Below are 23,104 nucleotides of genomic sequence, written 5' to 3'. Positions count from 1 at the left end.
GCATTGGTATAGCATTTCCCTTATGCTCACATTGGTGCCTGCTTTTTCTCTGTTACAGTAAGCTAAACTGTGTTGCTGTTGCCTTTGCTATACACCACTGCATTAACTTGATGTACAAACCTGTGGAACATACTCCAATTAATTCACAATCATTTTATTTTGGATAGGAAAAAATACAAATCTATGAAGAAATATCATTAAAAATGTATTTATATGTATTGTGAAGCATTGTTTATTCCTAAAGCGATACAAAAACGAGTCCCTTGCATCTTCTGTTACTTACAGTGTCAGTGACTCGATTGCCCCCTGTTGCCCCAATTCAGAAGTAATACAAGATAAATTGACACTCGGCCCAATTTCATCTTTACTTGAACACTGATCTGCTGCTGTTTAGAGTGGTGGCCTAACCTATCTGTCAGCCCTAATGGAGCCCAATATATAGATAAGTGTGTCTTGCCACGAAAATCAATATCGATGTGGCCCCTGATGGTTTTTGAGTTGAAGTGCTTTGTTTTCTGCCATTGCCTTGAAACAAAGAGGCTGTGGGTCCGTCTATTAACAATTCCCAGTCAACCTTGAGACAGACTTGCAGACTGAGATAGAGGTAGAAATAGAAATAGACAGATGGAGTGATGGTGAAGGGTGGCGGCATTCGCGCCGACATCACTAGAGCATTAGATTTGGTGGAGGATAGAAAAGCACCATCAATGGACCACAGAAGGCCTTCAAAGAAGAATGATGACAGTGATGGGGTGTAACAGAAAGACAGAATGGCCAAAATAGTCTTTCAGTGGAGAGGAAATTATGTCATGTGTGTTTTGCTATAAAAACAAATACAAATAAATGTCAGTGCTAAAGGAAGTTATTGATACAGTGTACATTTATTTAAATATGCCTTTATTGATAAAAAAAAAAAAAAAAAGCAAGTTTCATCTTGCAAATTTCTAATTCCAGTTATAGCCCATAGCTGCTGAAAATAATATGCAATCCGAGTTAGGTACAGTTTTAATGAAAATGTTGAATGTTGGTCTGTTAACATAATGACTGCATTTTATTCTTTTTCTTTTTTATACTAATTAGAATCTAAAAAAATGAACATAAATCCTAAAATACCTTCCCTTTCCAAACCACAGTATATATCAGTCAGTCGTTCAGCAGTGTTTTTCTCTGTTTTTAATTATAAACTCTGCAAAGAAGAGAGTTGCCTCTAACTGTAAAGAAGATAAGATATCATCCCTTTCCAAACCACATTCAACTTTAATTTATTGACCATTCAGCCCATTTGAGTTTATTGCCCTCTTATTTCTTAGAACATAAATCATGGAATCATAAAATTTAGACAAAAATAACCACAGTTTAATGTAAAAATAATCAAAATAAAATATTTAAAATGATCACAATTAAGGGTTGTTTAGTGGTGCAGTGTCATGGCAGTTACATGGCAGTTCTTTGTACTGTGACACATTAGTTATTTATATCAAAAGGAGCTCAATGTCCGTTTTTTTGCTTAAATCTTGAAATTATGTGATCATGAAGCCTGCTGCACTGAAACTGAGACAGCTGGATGTCAAAATACAACACACTGATGGGAAAACCTCAAATACACTAATACTCTATAAGAAAAAATGGAAGATGATTTTTAAACAGCACTGTCCTTTTACTGTAAAAAATAGCTAACAGTTACTGTTCATTTCTCCTATAACTACCTCAAGTCAATGAAATTTACAATGTTCACATATATAACTGCAATAGTAACCTTAACCCTCTCCTATATGAAACATTTAATAATTTGATGAAAAGGCTACAAAAAGGCATCTACACCAGTTGATACATGGGAGGAACAAAAGAAAAAACAACTTTTCTACATAGCAGCGAGCCTGAGCAAAGCAAATTATAGTGACTTAAACATTTCAAACACAAAAATATGTAAAGAGCTAAAATATATAAAACTCGCTGAACTTACTAAAATTAACATGATAATATAGAAATAGTCTCAAAAGTTTTGCAAGTGCAAGGAGAATATGAGTGATCTTTTGGTTAGCTGACACTGATGAGTTTATTCTGATCTATCACATAGCCTGTATACTATGTGATGAACAACAATTAGATGTATTTATTTTTTGAAGTTTCAACATTTAACTTAATGCACAAAACAATATTTGGGGTAATTCAGAAATGCTGTAATCATAGTATCTGCAGCAAAGGGTCATAAAGACTCCAGAACTTACTACTGTGTGAACCGACCAAAGTAATTACTGCATTTAGATCAGTGGGAAAGCCATCTGTAAATAGGGTGTGGCTCACAGTTCAGATTTGATGACCTTTATGCTTGTGTACTGGTGTAATATCTAAAGAAAAACAAAAGAGTAGCTCTTTATCTAAGATTTATCTCAGTGCATGATGCCTGAACTCTTTACACTTGCAGTGAGAGGATCCAGTGGCTCTTGTTTTGTTGTGGAAAAAAAAAAATAGCATGGTTTAGATCCACGTTTCCCCTTAGAGGAAAGTGTCACAGATCGGTATGGGTTATTCTTTTTTCAGAATTATAACGCCCAGATCACTGAATGGCTTGATGAATCAGTCAAGTGTAAAAATTATATGCCTTGGCCTGTATAGACACTAGGTCTTAACCTAATTTGATGCCAAGGGGACTATTTAGACCGACATGTCACTGATAACAATATTACAGTTGGAACAACATGCCATCCCTCCAGCAGAGTCTCAGAGACTCAGTGCCGAAATACTGAAGCTGGTTCTGGACCACCTTGCTAAGAAACATGGTCAGTATTTTTTTATTGTTAAACTGCCTCGGCCATACTCATCTGAGGAGGCATACTCTTCTCATAAACTATAATGATGATATTTTTATGTTTTTAAACTTTGCGCTTGATATTTTTTGACTTCTCAAACAAACGTATACATTTCTAAAAGCTTTTATTTTTTTAATGTTTCATTGCTGAACAGCTGATTGTACGCTGTTTCCATTGAGCCATGACTCTGGGCCCGAAGTCTGGGGTAACGTTGTTGGTTTAAAAGATGTACAGCTTGACAGTGATGGACTTGAGAGGTGCACAGTGGGTTGCATTGTTCCAGTGGCAGCAGCAGACACCATGGAACACTCGTAACCTTTGTTGTGCTGGGACAGTTTTCCTGACTCATCACTTTCAGAATTGGCACCTGGAAAAAATGCGGAATTAAGCAGTTGGTAAAAAAAAAACTTGTATAAGAATGAATTTAGACTATAGTTAGAAAAATCACTGGAGTTGTTTACATATATAATATGAATATTGTAAGTTTCAGGTACCTGTTTCTGAAGAGCAGGATGTACACACAGCTCTCCTTGGACAGCCCATGGCAGGAATTACCTTCCCTTCAACACCATTTTCTGCCACAATGTAGAACTGCAGATTTATACATTAAGACGTTTGAGTTTTTATAAACATTAAAAGTTTTATGCATTTTTCTTTGGGGGGGGGGGGGGGGGGGGGCAGCCTACCTACTCCCAGAGTGAGTGATGGACATGAATTGCTCTTGCAAAGAGAAACATTTCATATAATTCTGATAAGACATTGGGATTTAAACTGCAGTCTTTAATGTTACTTTCAAAGCGAACAAAAATGTTATGACTGCTGGGAACTGCCATTACATATTTACTCTGCGTAAAAAGTAATTTGTTACACCACTCATTCCATTACTTTTACATTGATCTGAGATGCTTTGTAAAATAATTACAATTAAACCCTAGGCTACAGTCCCATACACTGACATAAGTATGTATTAGGCTGTGTGATATGACCAAAATCTCATATCTCGATATAGGACATTTCTCACCCCGATAACAGTATATATCACAAAATAGTGCTCGACTTGTGTTAAGTGTTTTCAGCTGGGCATCATGTACCTGGAGTCAAGTGTTTCGACCGATGCATGAAACTATATTTTTAGATATAAGTTGCAACGGCCGGCATTTTCTGTCCCCACCAGTCTGTGGTGGGGACCGGTTTGCGGCATAATTTGCAGAGTGCAGTTTTCTGGTAGGTGTCAGACTTTTCATAATCAAACCATGTCCATGCTACAGAGGTAGCCCATCGTTTAGGAATAAGGTCCTCGATTTGTTTTGACTCGTCCTTCTGTTTGACCAATCTACACAAATGATAGCGTATAATATGAAACGATAGATGTTTTAATTTCGTCATCCGCTATATTTTATCATATCGCACAGCCCTAGTATGTATCCTAATGAGGACACACTCGCAAGCTCTTCTTTTCAGTCCAACATCAAGGAGAATGCAAGGCATGTTTGACTGTTTTTTCTTTCTTTCTCCCCATCTGGCAAATAATTGAAAAGCCCACATAATGGAATTAACAACATAATTTTAACTGTCCTTTTTGTTACATTGATGTATTATATTACTGCATGACATAAAAACTGTATGTATTAATGACCGAGCTTTGTAATAATGGCCTTACCCGAGGAACAGTGGTAGTGGTTGTCTCTGACATGCTCTCATCCGTCATGCTGGTCTCACTCACATTATCCACTGATGGCTGTTTGTGGAAGCGTTTTCTCGTTCTGAAAAGTAAATATAAAATCTGCACAAGTTATGTATAGAATAATATACACATGGAGAGTTTATCTCACAGAAATATAAAAGGTCAGGTACCTAAAGAAGATTTATATAGGTTATAACAGAAGTTGTGTACTCAAATTCATCGTGATGAGAAATGAGTGTCTGTGCTGTGTACTGCCCTTCACAGCATCATTTATCACTGCATTATAAAATAATAATTTCACCACATTTGATTTATTTAATGTTTGTTTCTTAGCTTTCTGCATATCTCACCCCCTGAATGTTGACCAAAGATAATACATCTGAATGTTGTGATAGACCAAGCCGGAGGCCGTGTGTGCATTTACTCTACGTGCTCATAAGTTTCAGTTGTTTCTTTAGACTCTATCTTTGTGTACAGTGTGATTCTGTACTCTCTGTGTGTTTATTACAGGGGAAACCAAACTACCAAACTCAAAAACCGCACAAGTGCACCTGCAGTCAAGTGCAGAAGGCAATTTAAGGCAGAGCTATTGGCGGCCATGTAGCGTTTCCTTTGGGGTCATACCTCACCGGCTCCATTTTGTAGCTGAGAAATGACCTATTTTTATGTGTAATTGCTGTAGAACAAGCTAAACGAACCATGTAATTGAAAGCGTGCCACTTCCACAGGGGAACCAAGAGTGTAAACGTTAGGATGTAGTAGGTAGTGTGCTTTGTAAGTCAAAAGAGTGTAGAATGCCAAACAGCCTTGTCCATAAGCCAGCGAAACAACCATAAAACAAATCAGCTACGTAGAAACATCTCAGGTGGAAATAAAAAGGAGGAGGGGCCACAGTGTGTAGTTTATGCGTGCTCTTCACTCAGCTAACCACTGTTGCATGCTGTCATTTGTTCCACGTGTGATGTGCTCCCTGACCCCCTGCTGTCGTACTGAGAAACCGGCATTACACGCCTCATGCATCTTGGGTTTGATAGACATCTCTAAATGCTGTCAGCTCATTCATTACAGCAGCAGGTCCTCCCTGGTCTATTTTTTGACCATCAGTTAGAAAAAGCATGATAGTCCCTTGAGATGAAGACATGATTCTCATTTTTACCAGTCTAATAAAACCCATACAAATTGAATAGTATATTTAGTATGTTTAGTGAGGAAATAGTTAAATATTCATAGATGTTTTTTGTTTTTCTTTTTAGGAAGTCACTTTTGATCCTTTCACAGCGAATAGCATATCTTGATCATTTTGATTTCCCTACTTTCTTCCTTTTTTATTTTTTTCCATTGTCCTTATTCTTTTTTTACCCATTGTCTATTCTTTTCCCTTCCTTTTTCTCCCCTTTTACTTTTTGCTGCCTCCTTTTTCTCCTTTTCCCTTTTTTCTCTTACCCATAGCAGTAGGTGACACAGGCTGTGATAGAGAGCAAGGAAACGAGGACCACCATGCACGCTGTAATGACCACGTTCCTCTTCTTCTCCTTTTCAGCCCGCTGAAGCTCCAACCATTCCAGGTCACTGAACTGACATCGTTCCCCCATGTAGCCTGATACACAACTGCATGACAAAAAATCATATCCAGGAATCATTTTTGGTTAACTGCAAACAATTTATATTTTAAGACAAACTTGTTTAAAACACATCCAGTTACTTTATAATTCAAAAACGGTTACTGCTTAAGCAACTGCTTAGTTTTGTGTTTAAATGTTTGGGCTCCCTTGGCAAATTAAATGTCGTTTTTGAAAGACTGGATTGGATTTCATAGAACAGATACACAGGGAAGATTACAGTCACAGGTTTTGGAGTTATATGACATAAGGTTAGTGAAAAAATGGAATTGACTGGCTTCAGTAATAATTCAGTTATTTTGTTTTTCAAATGATCCTCATAATCCTGAGAATCATTGGAAAACACTGGAGGGGAAAAAAAAACAGCTACCCCCTCAGTGTGCCAAGGGTACCCCCCGAGAACTCGACAGATCACTGAAAAGGTCAGACAAGCTGGTCCAAAAGTGTGCAGAACTGTCAGCATCCTGGGGCCAATCTTATCCATACCTAGTGCCAGGTTGACATTTCTGCCCACTATCTCAGAGACCAGATACCACTTGGGGGTTCTTCAACTCTTCAACCTGTTTGGGCACTCATAGGCAGTTGTTCTTTTTTGTTGCTAAATATACGTTTTCATTATAATTTGTATTAAATGTGTATACATTATCTGCAGCTTTCCACTGAAATTATGAAATATTTTTAAGTCTGTGCATTAGAACTCATAATTTACATTTTTGTTGATCTGATTTGAAGTGCATACTTCATGGACAGAAGTAGACTGTCTCTGCTGTAAACACTTTCGTGAGGCGTGGGCTTTAATCATGGAACAACAGTGACACCTGCTGCTTGTCAGCTGTCATAAAATACTTTTCACCTAAGTGTTCTTGTCTTAATTAACAGTGGGACTGCATGAATATATCTGAATATTTGAGAAAATATTTGATTATATAATTATTATATTTATATTACAATATTTAATAAAATTTGCCATAATCATATTTCTGTTTAAAAAAAGAGAGACCCTATTGAAGCAAGGCGCCAACAGCAGTATAATAGTAAAATAGCAGCGACAGTACAGAAGTAGCCAAGTATGGAGGTGCTTGGAAATTTTAAGTTAAACTATAAAATCACTGCTTAACACTTTAGTTTAACAATAATTAAAGTAATTTAACCTTGTAACTATTCAGCACCCTGCACAATGTCGCATAAAACCAAAGAATATTTGTTGTATTTTGTGTCTTGGGTCGATCTTTTTAACCAGTTGCTTAAAGCCGTGCATGTCCACCATGTAACTGCATTATTTCCATCCATCATCAGCTCTTCCTGTCATATGGAGTGCACTTAGTTAGTGCACCAGCAAAGATTGGTTGAGTCATTTGTTTACATTTAGGTTGCTAATATCAACTCCTTTGTAGTAAGGTTATACTTGATGGTATGTTTTTGCCTCTTTTAAGATACCTTTTTTGGTTTTCACCTTAAACTGTAACAGTTTTATTTCATATTTTTCAAATTGCTAGGTATTGTTGGATGTTGTTTAAGTCTTGCTCTCCGTGGGAAACAAGACATGGCTTGTTTCCCTGTTGTGCACACTAGGGGATTTTAAAGAGTTTTGCTCCAATACAATGGTATTATGATTTGACACTTATATCATGTAATAATTTATAATTGCAGTATTGTACATGATGTGGTATCGCACAGCCCTAATATGAATATCGTGAGCCCTTCTTTGAAAAACAAACAGTTATGAGGGGTGGGATGGGGTCATGGGTCAAGTAGAAGGACAAGCGGGTTTATTTACTTGCAGGCATAAGAGTCCAATTCAGGAAAGTAGAAGCAAACACCATGGTACAGACAGTAGGTCTCATAGGTTGCAGGACAACTCTCTGCATTTCCGTTGTGGCGTTTGGTGGTAACATCAGCAGAGGTACCAGGTGTCACCCATGGTGATGTGGACTCCAACTCTAGAGAGAATTGAAGATATAAGTTCATTAACTTAGATTCATTTTCTACTGCTTAAAAGAGATGGTTCATATAAACACTGTATTCAATCTAAATTAACTATCTGATTTCACAGATAAGATAATGATAGACGATGAGAATGTGCCAATACGGCCCAGGATATGTTAACAAAAGGAAACGATCACCTTGACATGTCTGCCCATCGCTGTAGTATCCAGCCAGGCACTTGCAGTAGTATTTCCCTGCAGTGTTTTGACATTCTTCATTTTTGTCACAGTTGTAGATTCCCAGGTTACACTCATCAATATCTAGGACAAAAATAGGAGCAGTAAGTTGTAACCTAAAATTTTACCAAATAAGAAGAATCATAAGCTTCGAAAAAATGTTGTGACATTATTTACTAGCTAAATAAAATGTAATTACTGTTTGTTTTTTTAAATCCTCCATAACCTGGCCTGGTACAGTGAAAAAAGTTAAGTTTTTATTAATTTAACAAAGTTGCCACACTATGTCTTTTCGATGCTTCCTACTTTGCAAACAAACTCAGCTGATAATCTCAAAACACTTCAACTGGTCTGCAAGGAAACGATAGGAGGAATTACTGGATGGTTTTAGGACTTTTTGAACATTTTGACTTTTTCCATTAAGGCTTATCTTGAATAATACCATTATCTTTACTTTCAGAGCAACCCTACCTCTGAATTTTATTTCAAAATCCAAAACTCAGTTCTGCTAGATCCCTGCTACTGTAGGTGAGATTAAAAAAAAGCTCACTTGTATCAAATGTAATCCCGTAAGCTTATTTCAGGGTCTGTTACCTCATCTCTCTAATGCATATTCCCAGTATAATTGAAGGTATACTCACCCACACATAACTGTCCATCACCTGTGAAACCTTCTTGACATAAACAGTTTGGGTGACCAGAATTCAGCAGGCATTGTGCATTCACATCGCAGCGGAGTGAGTAGCACTCATTCTGGTCTGACAGAGAGGGGGCATATGCAAACGTAACATTTAGGCTGGGCAAGATATTGAGTGGATAGAACGCCTTTCAAGGTGCACTGTTACCTGAAATCATTTTGTCGGTGAAGAAAGTTGGCTGGCTGCTTACATCAGTTGTCAGTGGCAAGCTCGCAGTATTAAATGTTTTGTTTTTCAGAGGTGTTAAATCAACTGATCCACTGTTTCCATATTCTATAAAATTAATACATAAAGAAAACATTCAAATTTATCATCACATTACACTGTGTAGAAAAGAACACAGGATACATCACCTGCTGTTCCATTTGAAGCGTCAACAGTCAAGCAAGTTTTTCCATCAGCTGATAGGATATAGTGTGAGAAACAAGAGCAGTGGGCAAAACCCATCTTGCTTTCACACACCTGGGAACAACCTCCCTTCAGGTGAAGGCACATATCTGCCCCTAAAAAACAGGACAGAAGTATAAGCCCAGGAATTCTTTAGAACTGATGGATGCTGTGTGCCACTTGTTTTTGTTATTGGCACATGTGTCCAATCTGCATGTATCTAAATATGCATGGCACTTGTTTTTTTAGATCATTGTAATCATGGTTGTTCCTCTGTACCTGGCTTAGCAAGGGGATGAACTACAACAATAGATGCTGGTTGCACCATGCTCCCTTGGATCCATTGCAATGTTTTCCCAGTCCGCTTATGCACACTGGTCAGCTGGTGGCGTTCCTGATCAGAGATCCAGAGCCTGTCTTCAAATAGTGCAAGATCAAAAGGTTGGCCTGGAACAAATTAGGGCAGACGGCAAGAAAATCTGAGTTGACTCAGTGATTCCAGGTGAGAGGCGCTTGTGTTCAGCTGTAAATGCAGTGATACTGGTTAAACTGGATTTTCTCACATTTGAATTGTGGATGATGCTATGAATGAGAAAGTTAACTTAAGAAGAGGTATACTTTTGCCATTTGAGTCAAGATTAGTAGGACAGCTGTACTATATCAGTTATACTTAGTATTAATTATCTGTCATATATCCTAGAGTAACTTATCATAGATTAACTTACATATTCATTTTACAACAATGAAATTCTTATTCCCCATGCATTTATATCTGCTTTTTTAGATATATACATTTCACATAAACCTCACCTACTTGGTTCTTTGACAGGACTCGTCGATCTGAACCATCCAGGGCGGCAGTCTCTATTGTGCCTTTCCTCTGATCACACCAGAATACTCGGTCCTCTGTGAAGTCAATTGTCAGGCCAGTGGGCGACACAAGGTTGGTCCTAGCAATGACAGCACGGTCTCTCCCTTCCAGGGAGGAACATTCCACCACAGGATGGGTCCCTATGTCAGTCCAGAATAACTTCCTCAAAAAGTTAAAAGAAAGAAATAGAGAGCAAGTGGTACACAAAGTTATCAAACCACCTGTTTACAGTGCTTAACAAATTCTATTAGACCATCTGTGATAAAAAGAAAACAAAAATACAAATATTTTAGAAATCTGAAAAAACTGAACCGAATTCATGTCTTTAAACCCAAACTGGACTACTCTGAGAAGTCTTCAGTTGTTCAAGCATAACAGTCAACCTCTAGAACTAATTTTCAGGCATGCAAATAAATAACTGTAATTTGGCATCTTATTCAAAAAATAATGATGTGCTTTACTGCATTGTATGCTTTTTTTGTAAAACAGTAAATTTGAAGATATAATTTAATAATTTTAGTTTGGTGGTGGTCTGATAAATTTGTTAAGCACTGTATATACAAATCATCTATATCTTTTTGTGATATTCATTGTTACAAAATATTTTGTTTAAAATGTCATTAAAACATGACCTTTATTGGCCAGATCACTGTGAGATTATATACTCACTATCCATTTTGTTAGGTATATCTCTTTAACCAATTTTTAATGTAAATATTTAATATTTATTGTTTCAGAAACTCGTCATTTTCTGGGATTTCCCCACACAAACATCTCTAGGGGTGAAAAATGAAATTAAAGATGCAATTTACTCCACAAAATGGGCAACTGAAGACTGGAAAACAGTACCTGGTGTCTTGGTTTATGCAGCTACAGCCAGATGAATGGTCAGAATTTAGTGTAAGCAGCATGAAAGCATGAATCCATCCTGCCTTGTAGCAACAATTCAAGCTGCTTGTCGTGTAATGGTGTGGGGTAGTATTTTCTTGGTGCACTTTGGGACCAACTCAGCATTGTTGTCAACATCTTTTGCTGTTAGCCATGTGGCTCCTTATATGACCACAGCATACTCATCTTCTAATGCTAGTTTTCATGTGTCAGGGGCTTCGTGTGTGGATGAGAGGAAGGGAACCAAACGCAGGACTCACGGTGAGGGTTGATGGAGTTTATTATAACGAACGGATGAGCAGAGCATAAGATGACTGGCAGACTGAAATGACTGAACTGGCTGGCTGGACTGGACACACGTGCGAAGTAGACAACATCAATGACAAGACGGTGAACAGAAGGAAACTGAGGACTTAAATACCCTGACTGATGATGATGATGATTGGAGACCGGTGAGTACACAGCTGAACATAATCCGACTAATGACACAGGAAGCGGAACTAGAACATAATGCGCAGAGACTGACAATGGGCTGACATCATAAAACAGGACATGTGTACATATGGAAACTAAACAGAGAACATGACTAAACTGAAAACACTGGGTCAACGACCCAGGAACCCTGACACACTGAGTTCATTGTACTCAATGACTTCTATGGTCCATCCAGTACAGCATCTTAGGGATGTGGTGAAATTGGAGATTCAAATCTGTAGCAAGTGTATGATGCTAACATACTGTAACAATATGAACCAAAATCTGTGGTTAGTGCTTCCAGCTTGGTAAAACTGTGCCATGAGGAGGCAAGGCAGTTCTAAAGACAAATGGGGGTAAAAAATCGGGTTCAAACTGGCAATAGCAAGGTGTACCTAATGAACTGACTCTGGTGAGTGTTAGTCAAAGTTAATCAAACTGCTTGGTAATTATTAATGTGGTATTTGTTGTTTATTGATTAGTCTTTAGTCAATTGTATTGGTGAAAGAGTGATGCATATGGCTATACTCACTTTGCAAGAGGATGAACTGCGATTCCTCTTGGCTTTTCCAGACCTTTTCTCACAATAGTTTCCCTGTGAAGTCCATCCAAAGTACTGCAATCAACAGTTGACCGCCTGAGGGGCAAAATATGTGCATGCAGAAGTTTAATTTCCCCAGTGTCAGTTATTTCCTGATGAAGTTCATTCAGATTAAAAGAGATTAAGAAAGCTGGGTGTGACCTAAACGATAAACTTTAGATAGACAATTGAATAGAACTAGAAAGCAAACATCTACTAACAGCAAATGACCAGCACTGTATGAAGAAACTGTTTTCATTGTGTAATTCTTACACACACTGCACACCTTTTATCCGTCCAGTACATCTTGCGATGAACCCAGTCAACTGCAAGCCCCTCTGGTGAATCCAAACCATCAGAGATGAGAATGTTTCTTGGGCCACCTTTTATGTCAACTCGCTCAATTGTTTTCTGGCTTGTACTTGCAAAGTACACCTTTAAATGCAAAATATATCATTTATGAATACTTGCATTTATAATATAAATATGAATAATTATATAATATAAACTGGAAGGAAAACATGTGGATCATTGTCCAAACAAGCATAATGAGGTAATAGTAAGGGGCATGCATTACAGTGCTTGTCCACTGGGTGACACTGCAGATCCATAGCAAAATCATTTCCTGATTTAACTCAATTCTATTACAATGAGTCATTCGACCTTATACTCATACTCTTGGAACGCTTTCCATCTTACATTGTTCTGGACAGGGTCATAGTCTAAAGCTACGATTATTCCTCTGGGCTCCTCTGCCAAGATTTGATCCACAGTGCCATCAGGGTTAATTCTCCGGACATCTACTAGATTAGCAACTAGTAGATAAGATGGAGGTCCTGAAGAAAAATATAAGAAAATACAGTGTTTCGTGGTCAAATGCACTGCAGCTTTCACCTTGTGTTTTTTGACTTTTGCATTGGAAACAGATGCAAAAAGGTAGACGGTGTGTGTGTCTTTGTGGGCACATGTAGCTCAGCTATCTGCTATGCCATTGTTTGACTCACCAGTTGCAATGCAGTGCTTGCCATCTTGGTGGAGCTGGTAGCCAGGCAGACAGCCACACTCCCAGCTTACAGGGGTGACAGGGTTGCAGAGCTGACTGCATCCTCCTCTATCTGCAGATGAACAGCCTGGAATCATGAAAAACAATGTGGGCACAGCTAAGCTTATGAATTTGTTAAAATTCAACAGACCTTTGCTTAGTTGCAGTATTTACTCTTAACACAAAATTATGTTGTGTCAACACTGGTTCTGGCATCAGATTTCACTGTAATCCAGTTTATCCATTGCAAAATAAATCATATGCATAAAAAAGTTAATCATTTTAATTATTATATTCTAAACTGATGCAAGATATTGGCCCACAATAAACTGAAAGTATTACAACAGTTACTACACTGTTGCACATTCATCTCTTTGATCCATCTATCCTCAGTTTGACCACATCAACTCAACTCTTATTCACGAAATATTTATACAGTCTTGGCTCCAAATCACAAAGTAGGCACTGTATCTGCTGCTTAGTTTTTTGGAAATGAGCAACCAATATGTTCCATTAAACTGTCATTCAGTCAGTTGATAGATTCATGCTATTGTTCCTTTTCTTTTACTACGATGCTATAGTTAAAATGTAAACGTAATGGGAAACTGAATCCAGTATGTGTATACTCTGTATGTTAGCCATATACTATAAGGTTAGTGTTGTAAATGAGAATAATATTAACGCTACATTTTTTTTTACTAAGTGTATTTATATAATTTTTTAATAAAAGGTAGATTTTAGTATTGGAACATGGGGCAAAGTGGTGTAATACTGGCCATACCAGTACATGTTTGTCCATCCTCCTGTAGTATAGATCCCTCAGGGCAAACACAGACAGCACCATTTCCTGTTGACAGGCACCCATTGCCGCACTTTGTCATATTCCTTTCACATGGTATGATTTCTGTAATAGAAAAAAGACAGTTCTATCAAAAATAAAAACAAGAAATCTTTGATTTTTAATGATAAAATAACAATTAAAAAATCTAAGAAAAAAAATCAAATGGATTTGATTCATGTAGATTAACATAAAGATTACATGAACTTCAACCCAAACTGATGTGAGTTAATTACATTTTTTTACAGTCATTCATAGTGCCAATAAAGGCAACGTGATGCTCCATGTAAATAAAATAGACTTGAGTCTATTTTTGGGCCAGTAGACTGTGGATCAGCTGGATGGACAGCAAGCTTCTTAGCCCCTGTTCTGGTAAAATCCTTTGATGAAGTCAGCTCTAATCCTATCAAAATAGTGGAAAGTGTGATAAGAAAGTCAAACCCAAACACTGAGGGTGATGTAATGCTAGTTAAAAGGCACATGGGGTCTCCTGTACCAGAGATCCTGAGGTGAGTATGTACCAGTACTAAAAAGCAGTAGATAAATGTGACATTTAAGTTTTCTATGTATTATATTATAAGACACATGATTTACTCATTTACTCAAGTGTCTATCGTTTTATTTATGCTGCAGAATTATAAGAATAAAGTATGAATCGTGTAAAGATGTATCAGAGGACACAAGTGGCCATCATCATAAGTGAATCATAACACAAGTCATTTAAGTTTTATCTTACTGAGAACATTATCATTTATTGTATAATGTGATATTTTATTGCTGTTTTTTCTGCATTTATTTCATATATAGGTTTTGTACAGTAAACAATAGGATAGTTTATTCTTCTTATCATGGCTAAATTTATTTCAGATCTTTTTATAGTCTTCCATTAAACCTTTCAGTTAGGCCAGAAACGCTCCATGTCAACAGTGCATGTGGTAAAACTACTGCTTTTTCATTTTTTTGTCTTTATATAAAACAATTAAAAATGGCACTTCAAGTAGGTAAATAACTACAGTTCTTCTGTCGTCTGTGCAACCAAGTAAACTCTGTTGTAATCTCCATTGTCTAACCTGCTGCTTGGCTCTATGTTTGTTTCATACTGGACCTTGGCAAAGGTTGTCAGCTAAGCAGCTTAGAAAGACAAAGCTGCTGACCAGATATGTTCCCTACTGCAAATGTCACCTCATCATCTAATCTCATTGTCTGTGAACTTTTCCTGTTGTCTTGAGCATATTGCTGTGAGAGTAGAAAAGAGATTATGATCTGACTATAAAATATACTTTTTAAAAAAAAGTTTTACTATATCTTGAAATTAAAAAAACAGAAACTATAAATGTTTGAAAAAATGTCAAAAAATCATCAAATTTAAGTCAAAATTACATACAAGTAAAAATAAAATTTAATAAAATAAAATCCAAGTTTATTTAACTAAATAATTATTTCTTATACATGACCTTGACAAATGAACTTTTAGCTGAAAGCCAAAAATAATCGCGTTATCGTGATGTCCTTTGTTCTACCTGATCGTCTCAGTGCTCTTAAATGTTTAGAAGTTGGACAAAGTTTCAGTGTTTTGTTTTGACCCAAGTGACCTAACACACAATTGTCAGCTCACATATATCTAGTCTGTCTTGAGGCCTGTGACCCTCAAGCCTTCTAGGGTCAAAGTAGTATCTGGTAGATAAATGCCACCTTTGACAGCAGCACAAAGAAGATCTGCAACCCAAGCTTTAGTCATGTTCAGATCTTGAATATACATTTTACTTGTTTTTTTTTTTCTATTTTCACTGTAAAACACATGACAAAGCTATATTGATATTATAAACATGGTTATACTTTACCTTGGCATGTTTTCCTGTCTGGTAAGAGGGCATATCCTTTAGGACAGGTACAGAAATAAGATCCAGGAATGTTCTCACAACCAAGCGAGCAGCCATGATTCCAGTGGGCACATTCATTTACATCTATGGTACACACAGACAAAGATGGTAATATTTTTTGCAAGTAGATGCTAATATTTATGTTTTCTGTGCTTTATATATAAGTCCTTTTAATTGTGGCTGTCCCCTGTAACAGTGATCCCTGCTAGTACTAGGTTTGGCCCCTTTGGGCTTCAGACGTGCCTTAAGTATGTTGCAGATCTGTTGGCTGCACATCCACGATGCCAGTCTCCCAATCCACCACATCCTAAAGGTGCTGTTCTAAATTGAGACTGGTGACTGTAGTGGGCTTTCAGCTGAACTGAATGGTAATGTTTATGAAACTGATTTGAGATGATTTGAGCTTTGTGACATGTTACATTATCTTGCTAGAAGCAGCCATCAGAAGTTGGGTACATTGTGGTCATACAGGAATAGAGATGGTCAATGGTGTTTGAACAATGAAGTTGGTACTAAGGACCAAAGAACACCAAGAAAATATCCCCAATGCTGTTACACCATCCACAGCCTTAAACACTGATAGAAGACAGGATGACTCTATGTTGGCTTTCATGTTATTTATCCCAAATTCTGACCCTACTAATGTCATCAGATCAGGAAGTCTTCTACTGTTCAGTGTCTAGTATCCTTCTTTTCCTATTCTTAGCTGATTAAAGTAGCTTCCAGTGTTATTCTGACTAAAGTAAAAATGTGTTTTTGCTGGTGTATTTGTAACTGCCTTCTTATTTTAATACCAACCTTTACAGTAAGTGCCTTCCATACTGAGAACAAAACCTTCACTGCACTGACAAACGCCTTGGTCTGCCAAACTGGAACAGACGTTAACACAGTTGCCACCTTGGTCATCACAACCTGTTGGAAGTGATTGCTTGATACATTATCTAGAATATAAACACAATTCATTTAACTAAGAAGAACTTTAAATGTATGATAATGTTGAGCTGTAACCTGGAAATGGTGATAGCGGGTCTGCTGTTGGCTGATTAAGTGGATGCACGATCTTGATATCAACTGGAGGTTTACCCATTTGTTTTATGTTAACAACATGTGGCTCTCCACCAGTGTACTTGTTTACTTGTTTTATAACCCGAGACTCAGAATCGGTGTAGTATATGTGCTCCAGAAAAACAGATATTCCAACTGAATGAGACCTGATAAAAAAGAAGACATAATGAGTGGCTTTCGACTGGCTTATTTGATCATTTACATCAACACTCTGATCTACATTTTCTTTATTAACAAAGTTAAAGGATGAGTAACAAATTGTATTTTTACTAAATACTCACTGAAGTGGAAGATTCATGGTGTGTAGGGCGTTCCCATTGTAATCACAAGAGGCAATGGCACTTTCTCCTTGTGGCCCAAACTGAACCCAGAACAGTCTTTTGTCTACTCGGTCAATCGACAGTGCTCTCAGTTGTTCAGTTATCTTAATTAGTGTAATTTTCATCTGTCCTGTGACATCAGACCTTTGGATACTTGGAGACATCCCCCCAGATAACCAAAACAGAAACCTGCAATATGCATGTTTTGGGGGAAAAAAGGTTTTGCAATGAGCCTTTCCAAAATATTTTTTTCTGAAGTTAGCTTTGCATCTGTTATGAAATATGGAAACTTAGTTGCTTCCAGTAAGGGCACTGCTTAGACATTTCCTCATATGTTAAGCCTGCCAAATCAGGAGACTCATAATTCTTTTGCCTCAAACTCATTTTTGGTAATGCTTAATAAACTGTAGCCCAATTGAATTAAAGCCTGAGAGAAGTGTACGATAATAAGTTATGTAAAAAGCAATTTAAATATGCTCTTGGCACTTTTTAATCATGAAAAATGTTTTTAAATGAAATTATTCAGTGTTGCTTATCCATCAGGCCAAACTGAAGGGAAGTAAATTCCTACTGCTGTCCTTGATCAGAGGTATATGAGAGTCAGTCAGTCAATTTTTATATCATTTGATCCTTCCATATAGTATCGGAAGGATCAAATGAAAAACAGCAAACAAAACAAAAAACTGCTGTCATTATGACATCTGCATAGATTACCTATTAGAGGGGTCAACGCTTATAGAATTGGGCTGGGTCAAGTGTCTTAAAAGAGTCCTCTGTTTCTTCCCATTTATATCGATTCTCTTTACTTCCCCCTTTTCTCCACTTGTCCAGTATACGCTGTTCCAAATCCAGTCCACTGCGAGGCCAGAGATGTGTTTGTCATATGAATACAGTTTCTGCAAAAGAAGCATTCATAATTAATCATTTTAAATCTGCGGCTCTGAAAGTTTCCAGAACAATGCAGGATAACATTAACATTAAACAATTTAATTATGGTAATTACAGTTTCTGAAAGATCTTTTAAAAGCCTCCAAATTAGATGCTGTACTAATTAGGTTATTAAAAATTCCTAAATCATTAAAAGTGATCCTAAGCTGCTGGTTAGCTTTGGGGGTATTAAGTCTTATTAGCGCTGTATTCCATACTTTGACATTTCACACTATTGGGGACCTTGGAAGTTTCTTTGTTAGAAGATCAAAAATGATTCAGAAAAGCACATATAAAGCAGATCACGTTACTTCCATTATACTTGCAAAAATTAAGGAAAATAGGTCTGCTGTTGTTTATTTTACTGGTTTAAAAAATGTGTTTGTTGGGATTTTTAGAGTGACTTTTCTAAAGTGTGTGAAACGTTGGTCAGACTGTGAGCACATTATAAGTAGTTTTATGCAAATATTTGGTAGTTTTGTATCTTAACATTGTTATGGAATCTACTTGTAAATTAAGACAAAACACAAAAATACTTTAAATATCAAATTTTCTTGTGTTGTCATCCAAAGGATATACTAAGTAGTAGTACGTAAAATGTTTTAAAACTTGCAAAATAACCTGTCATTTTATAATTCAGCAATTTGTAATAAAATGGTGCACACCCTTTTAGTCTAGCATGGAAATAAAAAGGCTTTCACTAATAAGTTACACACACAGGAAAACAATCAAACAGAGAAAAAGTCCACTTACACTTGGGCACAGTTACATAATCACCTGTTTGTGTGCTCCTTTCACAGATGCTTTGTAGATGACCCCAGTGTGCCTGTCAACCCAGTAAACTCTCTGTTCTTTGAAATGAAAGTCAAGCAGGATAGAGCTTCCGACGCCAGGCACAAGCCTTCTGTGATTCTTGCCATTAAGGCCCATCCGATGAATAGCTTTACCATGGCCAAATATCAGGAAAGGCTGTGAAGCTTAGCAAATCATTACACACGTTATTAAAGTTAAAAATTTACAGTGAAGATCATTTGAACGCCTTACTTCTGTAAAAATAATATCTTAAGTAAACAGTTGTATAATGACTCAACAATATTTAGATTTAGTGACTAATGATTCTGTGAGGTTTACAATAACAGACTAAAATGCCATTATATAAAATATAAAAATTATATAATTGCAAACATTTAGCATTTTTAATTAATAGGAAATTCACAAAAAAGTCACAAATCACGCCACATTTTAAATTTTTTATAATTTTCACAGTGAATGAGCATATTTACTTTCTTATCTTAACCAAATAAATCCACAGTATATATAGGTAACTATGGCAGCATTTGACGTTTCAATAGCTCCTGCCCCCCTCTTTGTGTCGCTGCTGTTGTCGTTCAATTTGGCACATTATTTGATTTAAAAAACCTATTCATCCCTGCAATGGGAAGTTCAAGGCAACCACAGCTGCCTCTGTGTAAAACCTCATCCCTTAGCAACAAATAGCTTTTGCTTTTTCCTTTGACTCTGACAATACTCTGCAATGAATGAAGGGGAAGGCAGTTAGTGTCCTCTAAAAGGTTTTTGATTCAGGTCACAACATCACTCTGGGATTCTGCTGGGAAGTTATGATCAACAATGATATTTCTACATATTCTGATTTTGTATATTGGATGATTGCTGTGCATTTGTTGTCAGATAAATGTAGCTGTCCTAGAACTAAACTTTATTTTTTTACTCTTGGAGTGAGCAATGACATTGGCAAGGTAATGACACTGTCATATGCAACCATAGACGCCGCTCTTAACTCTGTGGAATGAAGAAAACAATGAGCAAAACCAGACAAACAACATAATGAAATGTCTGCCATTGCTAATGAGTTGCTAGGATGCATCCTGCTGAATCACTGATTGACAAGTTCACTGGAAGGTCAGTATGATTCTTGACTCAGCTTTGTCACTTGGACTTATTTGTGAACTCTAACACAAAATATACTACAATTCATCAATTCTTCATTGATTTACTATTTTGCATTGATGTAACATGTATTTAATGGCATTTCAGATGATAATTCAGTTCACATAGTTACAGACTAGTTACCTATAAAAACAAAGAAATGCAAGAATATGAAAAAAAGAATTGTTAACTCTGCAATAAACATCACTATACAGTAACTAAAATGATTGGGCTAAATAACAATATACACTATAACATGAAATTGTTGAAAGATCTTGTCACATATTTGATTTTAGCTGAGGTGCTAGTATTATATGGTAGCACTGGATTTGCAGTCCTGTTGAATCAATAATGACTAGGTATTTAATTATTAATTAATTAATTATATTAACTAAAAAAATGCTATAATAATAATACTATTATATTATTGCTTGAAGGTCATGCCATACATTTTGTTTTACCACACAAAATAAATTAAAGTTACCATTTAAACGATTGCAGCCATATCACATACCTCTATTAGCATCCCCAAATACACGCTGAAAACAGTGATGATATTTAAGGAATATGTAGTGTAGTAGAACATAGTTTCTAGTTTCATGCACAGTGTTTGGGCAACAGATTTATGTAGCTCAGGTGAAAAGGTCCTGTTATGACTCTGCTTTGCACCTGTATTCCTAAAAATCTGTGCTGCCAGATCAGCGCATGATGTTCTGTAGCTGACTTCTGTTTGGTAGACAGGAGTGTTATTATTTTTTGGATGAAAATCACGGTACTGCACTTAATATTTTATGTCCTGCTGAGATGTGGTTTTTGTGGTCATCACCATTTGTATTTTTGAAGTAACGTCTCTGTGGTACTCCACAAAAACTCAACCTGAGATACACCCACACAAACACAGTCTGGCTTAGTACAGTGCCAAGTCTGCCAAGTTCACTTTGCTGTACCGCTTACTGTAGCATGTTTAATGCAAGCAACATGTTTGGTTCTACTTGATTACATTTTTTTTTAAACTAAGCATCATTCCAGTACTGAATAGCAGCTGTTGCATGGATGCTTTATATCCATGTGGAGTACAGAAGAACTTGTGTAACTGAAATTACAACCCAAGACACTAATTTCACTAATTTTTAGGACACAAAGTGTTATACAGTGAACAATCACACTTTTTAATATTAAATAAATATGTATTTGTAATATCTGTCTTTAAATCTAAGCTAGTTCATTTTCTATCATGATATGTATTTTAGAAATCTTTGTTTTGAAGTGAAAAGACCACACAGACAGCAGTACACTTCAACATTACTTCTTCCAGTACGGTCAGTTGGGACTGTTGGTTAGGAGAGGTTTCATACTCACCCGTACAGCTGCTGTTGCTCCCTGCTTGCAATAGGTGCTCATCCCAGCATGTCGTACCGAGCAGCAAGGCTCCAGCGGTTTGCATCATAAAATAGATCAATATTACTGTTATCATTGCCTCGGGCATAATCCTGCACTTTGTCCCTGCTGGTCTTCTTCACTCTTTCTCAAGCATTCCCACTATCAGCACTGGCCCACAAAAATTCTCCAGGATTACGTACTGTAGGTTTGTGGACTCTTAGCATCCTTTGTCTAATGCTTTAAAGCTAGTAAGAGAGTGGAGCTTTACATACCCGTGGATGTCACACTAAAGGGAATGCAAAACCCTACTGAGATAGAGAATAAGGGGGTAATGCTGTCAGTGCAGTGTTGAACCCAGAAAAAAAATGTTTGGATCCTGCTCAGTCCCTACTTTGGGCCCCTGGGCTGCCAGTCTGTTTTGGAAGCAAAGATTGAAATTCCTAACACCCCCATGGTAAATTTTGCACATGCAAGTCCAGCAATGGTGCAAGATCTTCTAGAATTTGCAGTTCAGTGCTCCAACAGAATGTGGGATATTCAAGAAATGAGGCAGGGACGAAAAAAGGTCCCACATGATAACAACTTATTAGCTTTCTCCCCACCCCCTTACATGTGTGCTTTGTGAATGTAGATAGATATCTGTTTAAGATGGAGGTAGGCAGAGACAAGGAGACAGATGTTGCATGGAAAGTTGTCAGACAGAATCTTACAATACTGAATTTGTCATTTATTAAGGAACTAAATCAACCTTTGGTATTTTTGAGTCATTCTTAAATGGCATACATACAGTACGAGTGCAATTTACACATGCCGCATACACAGTAGGTCCTCTGTTTTGTGTCCTGTGTGTGTGAATGAAGAGTCAGTGTGTTATACTGTCATCTCTCGAAGTTCTTCTGGCTCCCAGAAGGAATGAGCAGAATGAGTAATTTATAGAGAACGGTGGAAGAGAGCAGATTATCCTTAAATTGTTTGTCCTCCTCTTGCCCAGCATGACAATTAACAGAGGCCAGGAACTACAACCTCTATTCATACCCAGCATGACTAGGACATTGTCAGGAACAACGTCCTCACTAAAGAGCAGCAGTATGATTTATAATGCTGAGAAAGTTGCCTTGTCCCCAGACAAACACACTGAAGGGCACTGACCTTTTCCCACAATTTCACCCTGGGAGGTAAGAATAAAAGTCTAATGTTCATAATTACTCTTCAGGTGACAGTGTGTTGGATGACAGTGACACATAGCTATGAATCATCAAGTAGAAACAGTATCTGGGACACGGTGAGAGTGTGGCTATTATAGCTGTATTAAAAACTAACTCCTGCTTCTGTAAGATAAATGTTGCCGGTTCTGAAGACGAGAATAAAATGATTTTTTTATTCCCACAGGGAGATTCTTTTGTAAATTGTAAAACTAAAAACATTAAAAAACATACCATTTTAGTTTCAGTCATAATGCAATGAAAAAAGAATTGATTAAGTGTGATTAAGTAACTCCATGGACACAGTGAGGAAGCATCTCTTGTGACATT

At 37.0% G+C, this 23,104-nt stretch overlaps 1 protein-coding gene across 1 annotated transcript; it reads right to left on the bottom strand.

Annotated features, from left to right (window-relative positions):
- Positions 1-672: 672 nt before the first annotated feature.
- egf (epidermal growth factor) lies at positions 673-22,036 on the bottom strand. The gene is made up of 23 exons (XM_086260146.1): positions 21,552-22,036; positions 19,023-19,222; positions 18,033-18,214; positions 17,280-17,507; positions 16,942-17,144; positions 16,732-16,845; positions 15,895-16,017; positions 13,997-14,119; positions 13,178-13,303; positions 12,873-13,009; positions 12,460-12,608; positions 12,126-12,230; positions 10,171-10,394; positions 9,640-9,807; positions 9,327-9,476; positions 9,121-9,246; positions 8,917-9,033; positions 8,237-8,359; positions 7,891-8,053; positions 5,938-6,102; positions 4,471-4,573; positions 3,305-3,401; positions 673-3,177 (listed from the first exon to the last, which is right to left on the bottom strand). Exons 1-23 carry the CDS (start codon positions 21,676-21,678, stop codon positions 2,951-2,953), a joined length of 3,480 nt encoding a protein of 1,159 aa, XP_086116272.1. The 5' UTR covers positions 21,679-22,036; the 3' UTR covers positions 673-2,950.
- Positions 22,037-23,104: the final 1,068 nt, after the last annotated feature.

Source organism: Aulonocara sp. 'chitande type north' Nkhata Bay, linkage group LG2 (assembly GCF_057382095.1).
Source record: "Aulonocara sp. 'chitande type north' Nkhata Bay isolate Kocher_YH1m ecotype deep benthic linkage group LG2, A_spYH_male_GT1.1, whole genome shotgun sequence".
In the NCBI taxonomy this organism is placed as follows: Eukaryota; Metazoa; Chordata; class Actinopteri; order Cichliformes; family Cichlidae; genus Aulonocara; species Aulonocara sp. 'chitande type north' Nkhata Bay.
The sequence above is the reverse complement of the archived record's forward strand: the minus strand, read 5'-3'. Positions and strand labels throughout refer to the sequence as shown.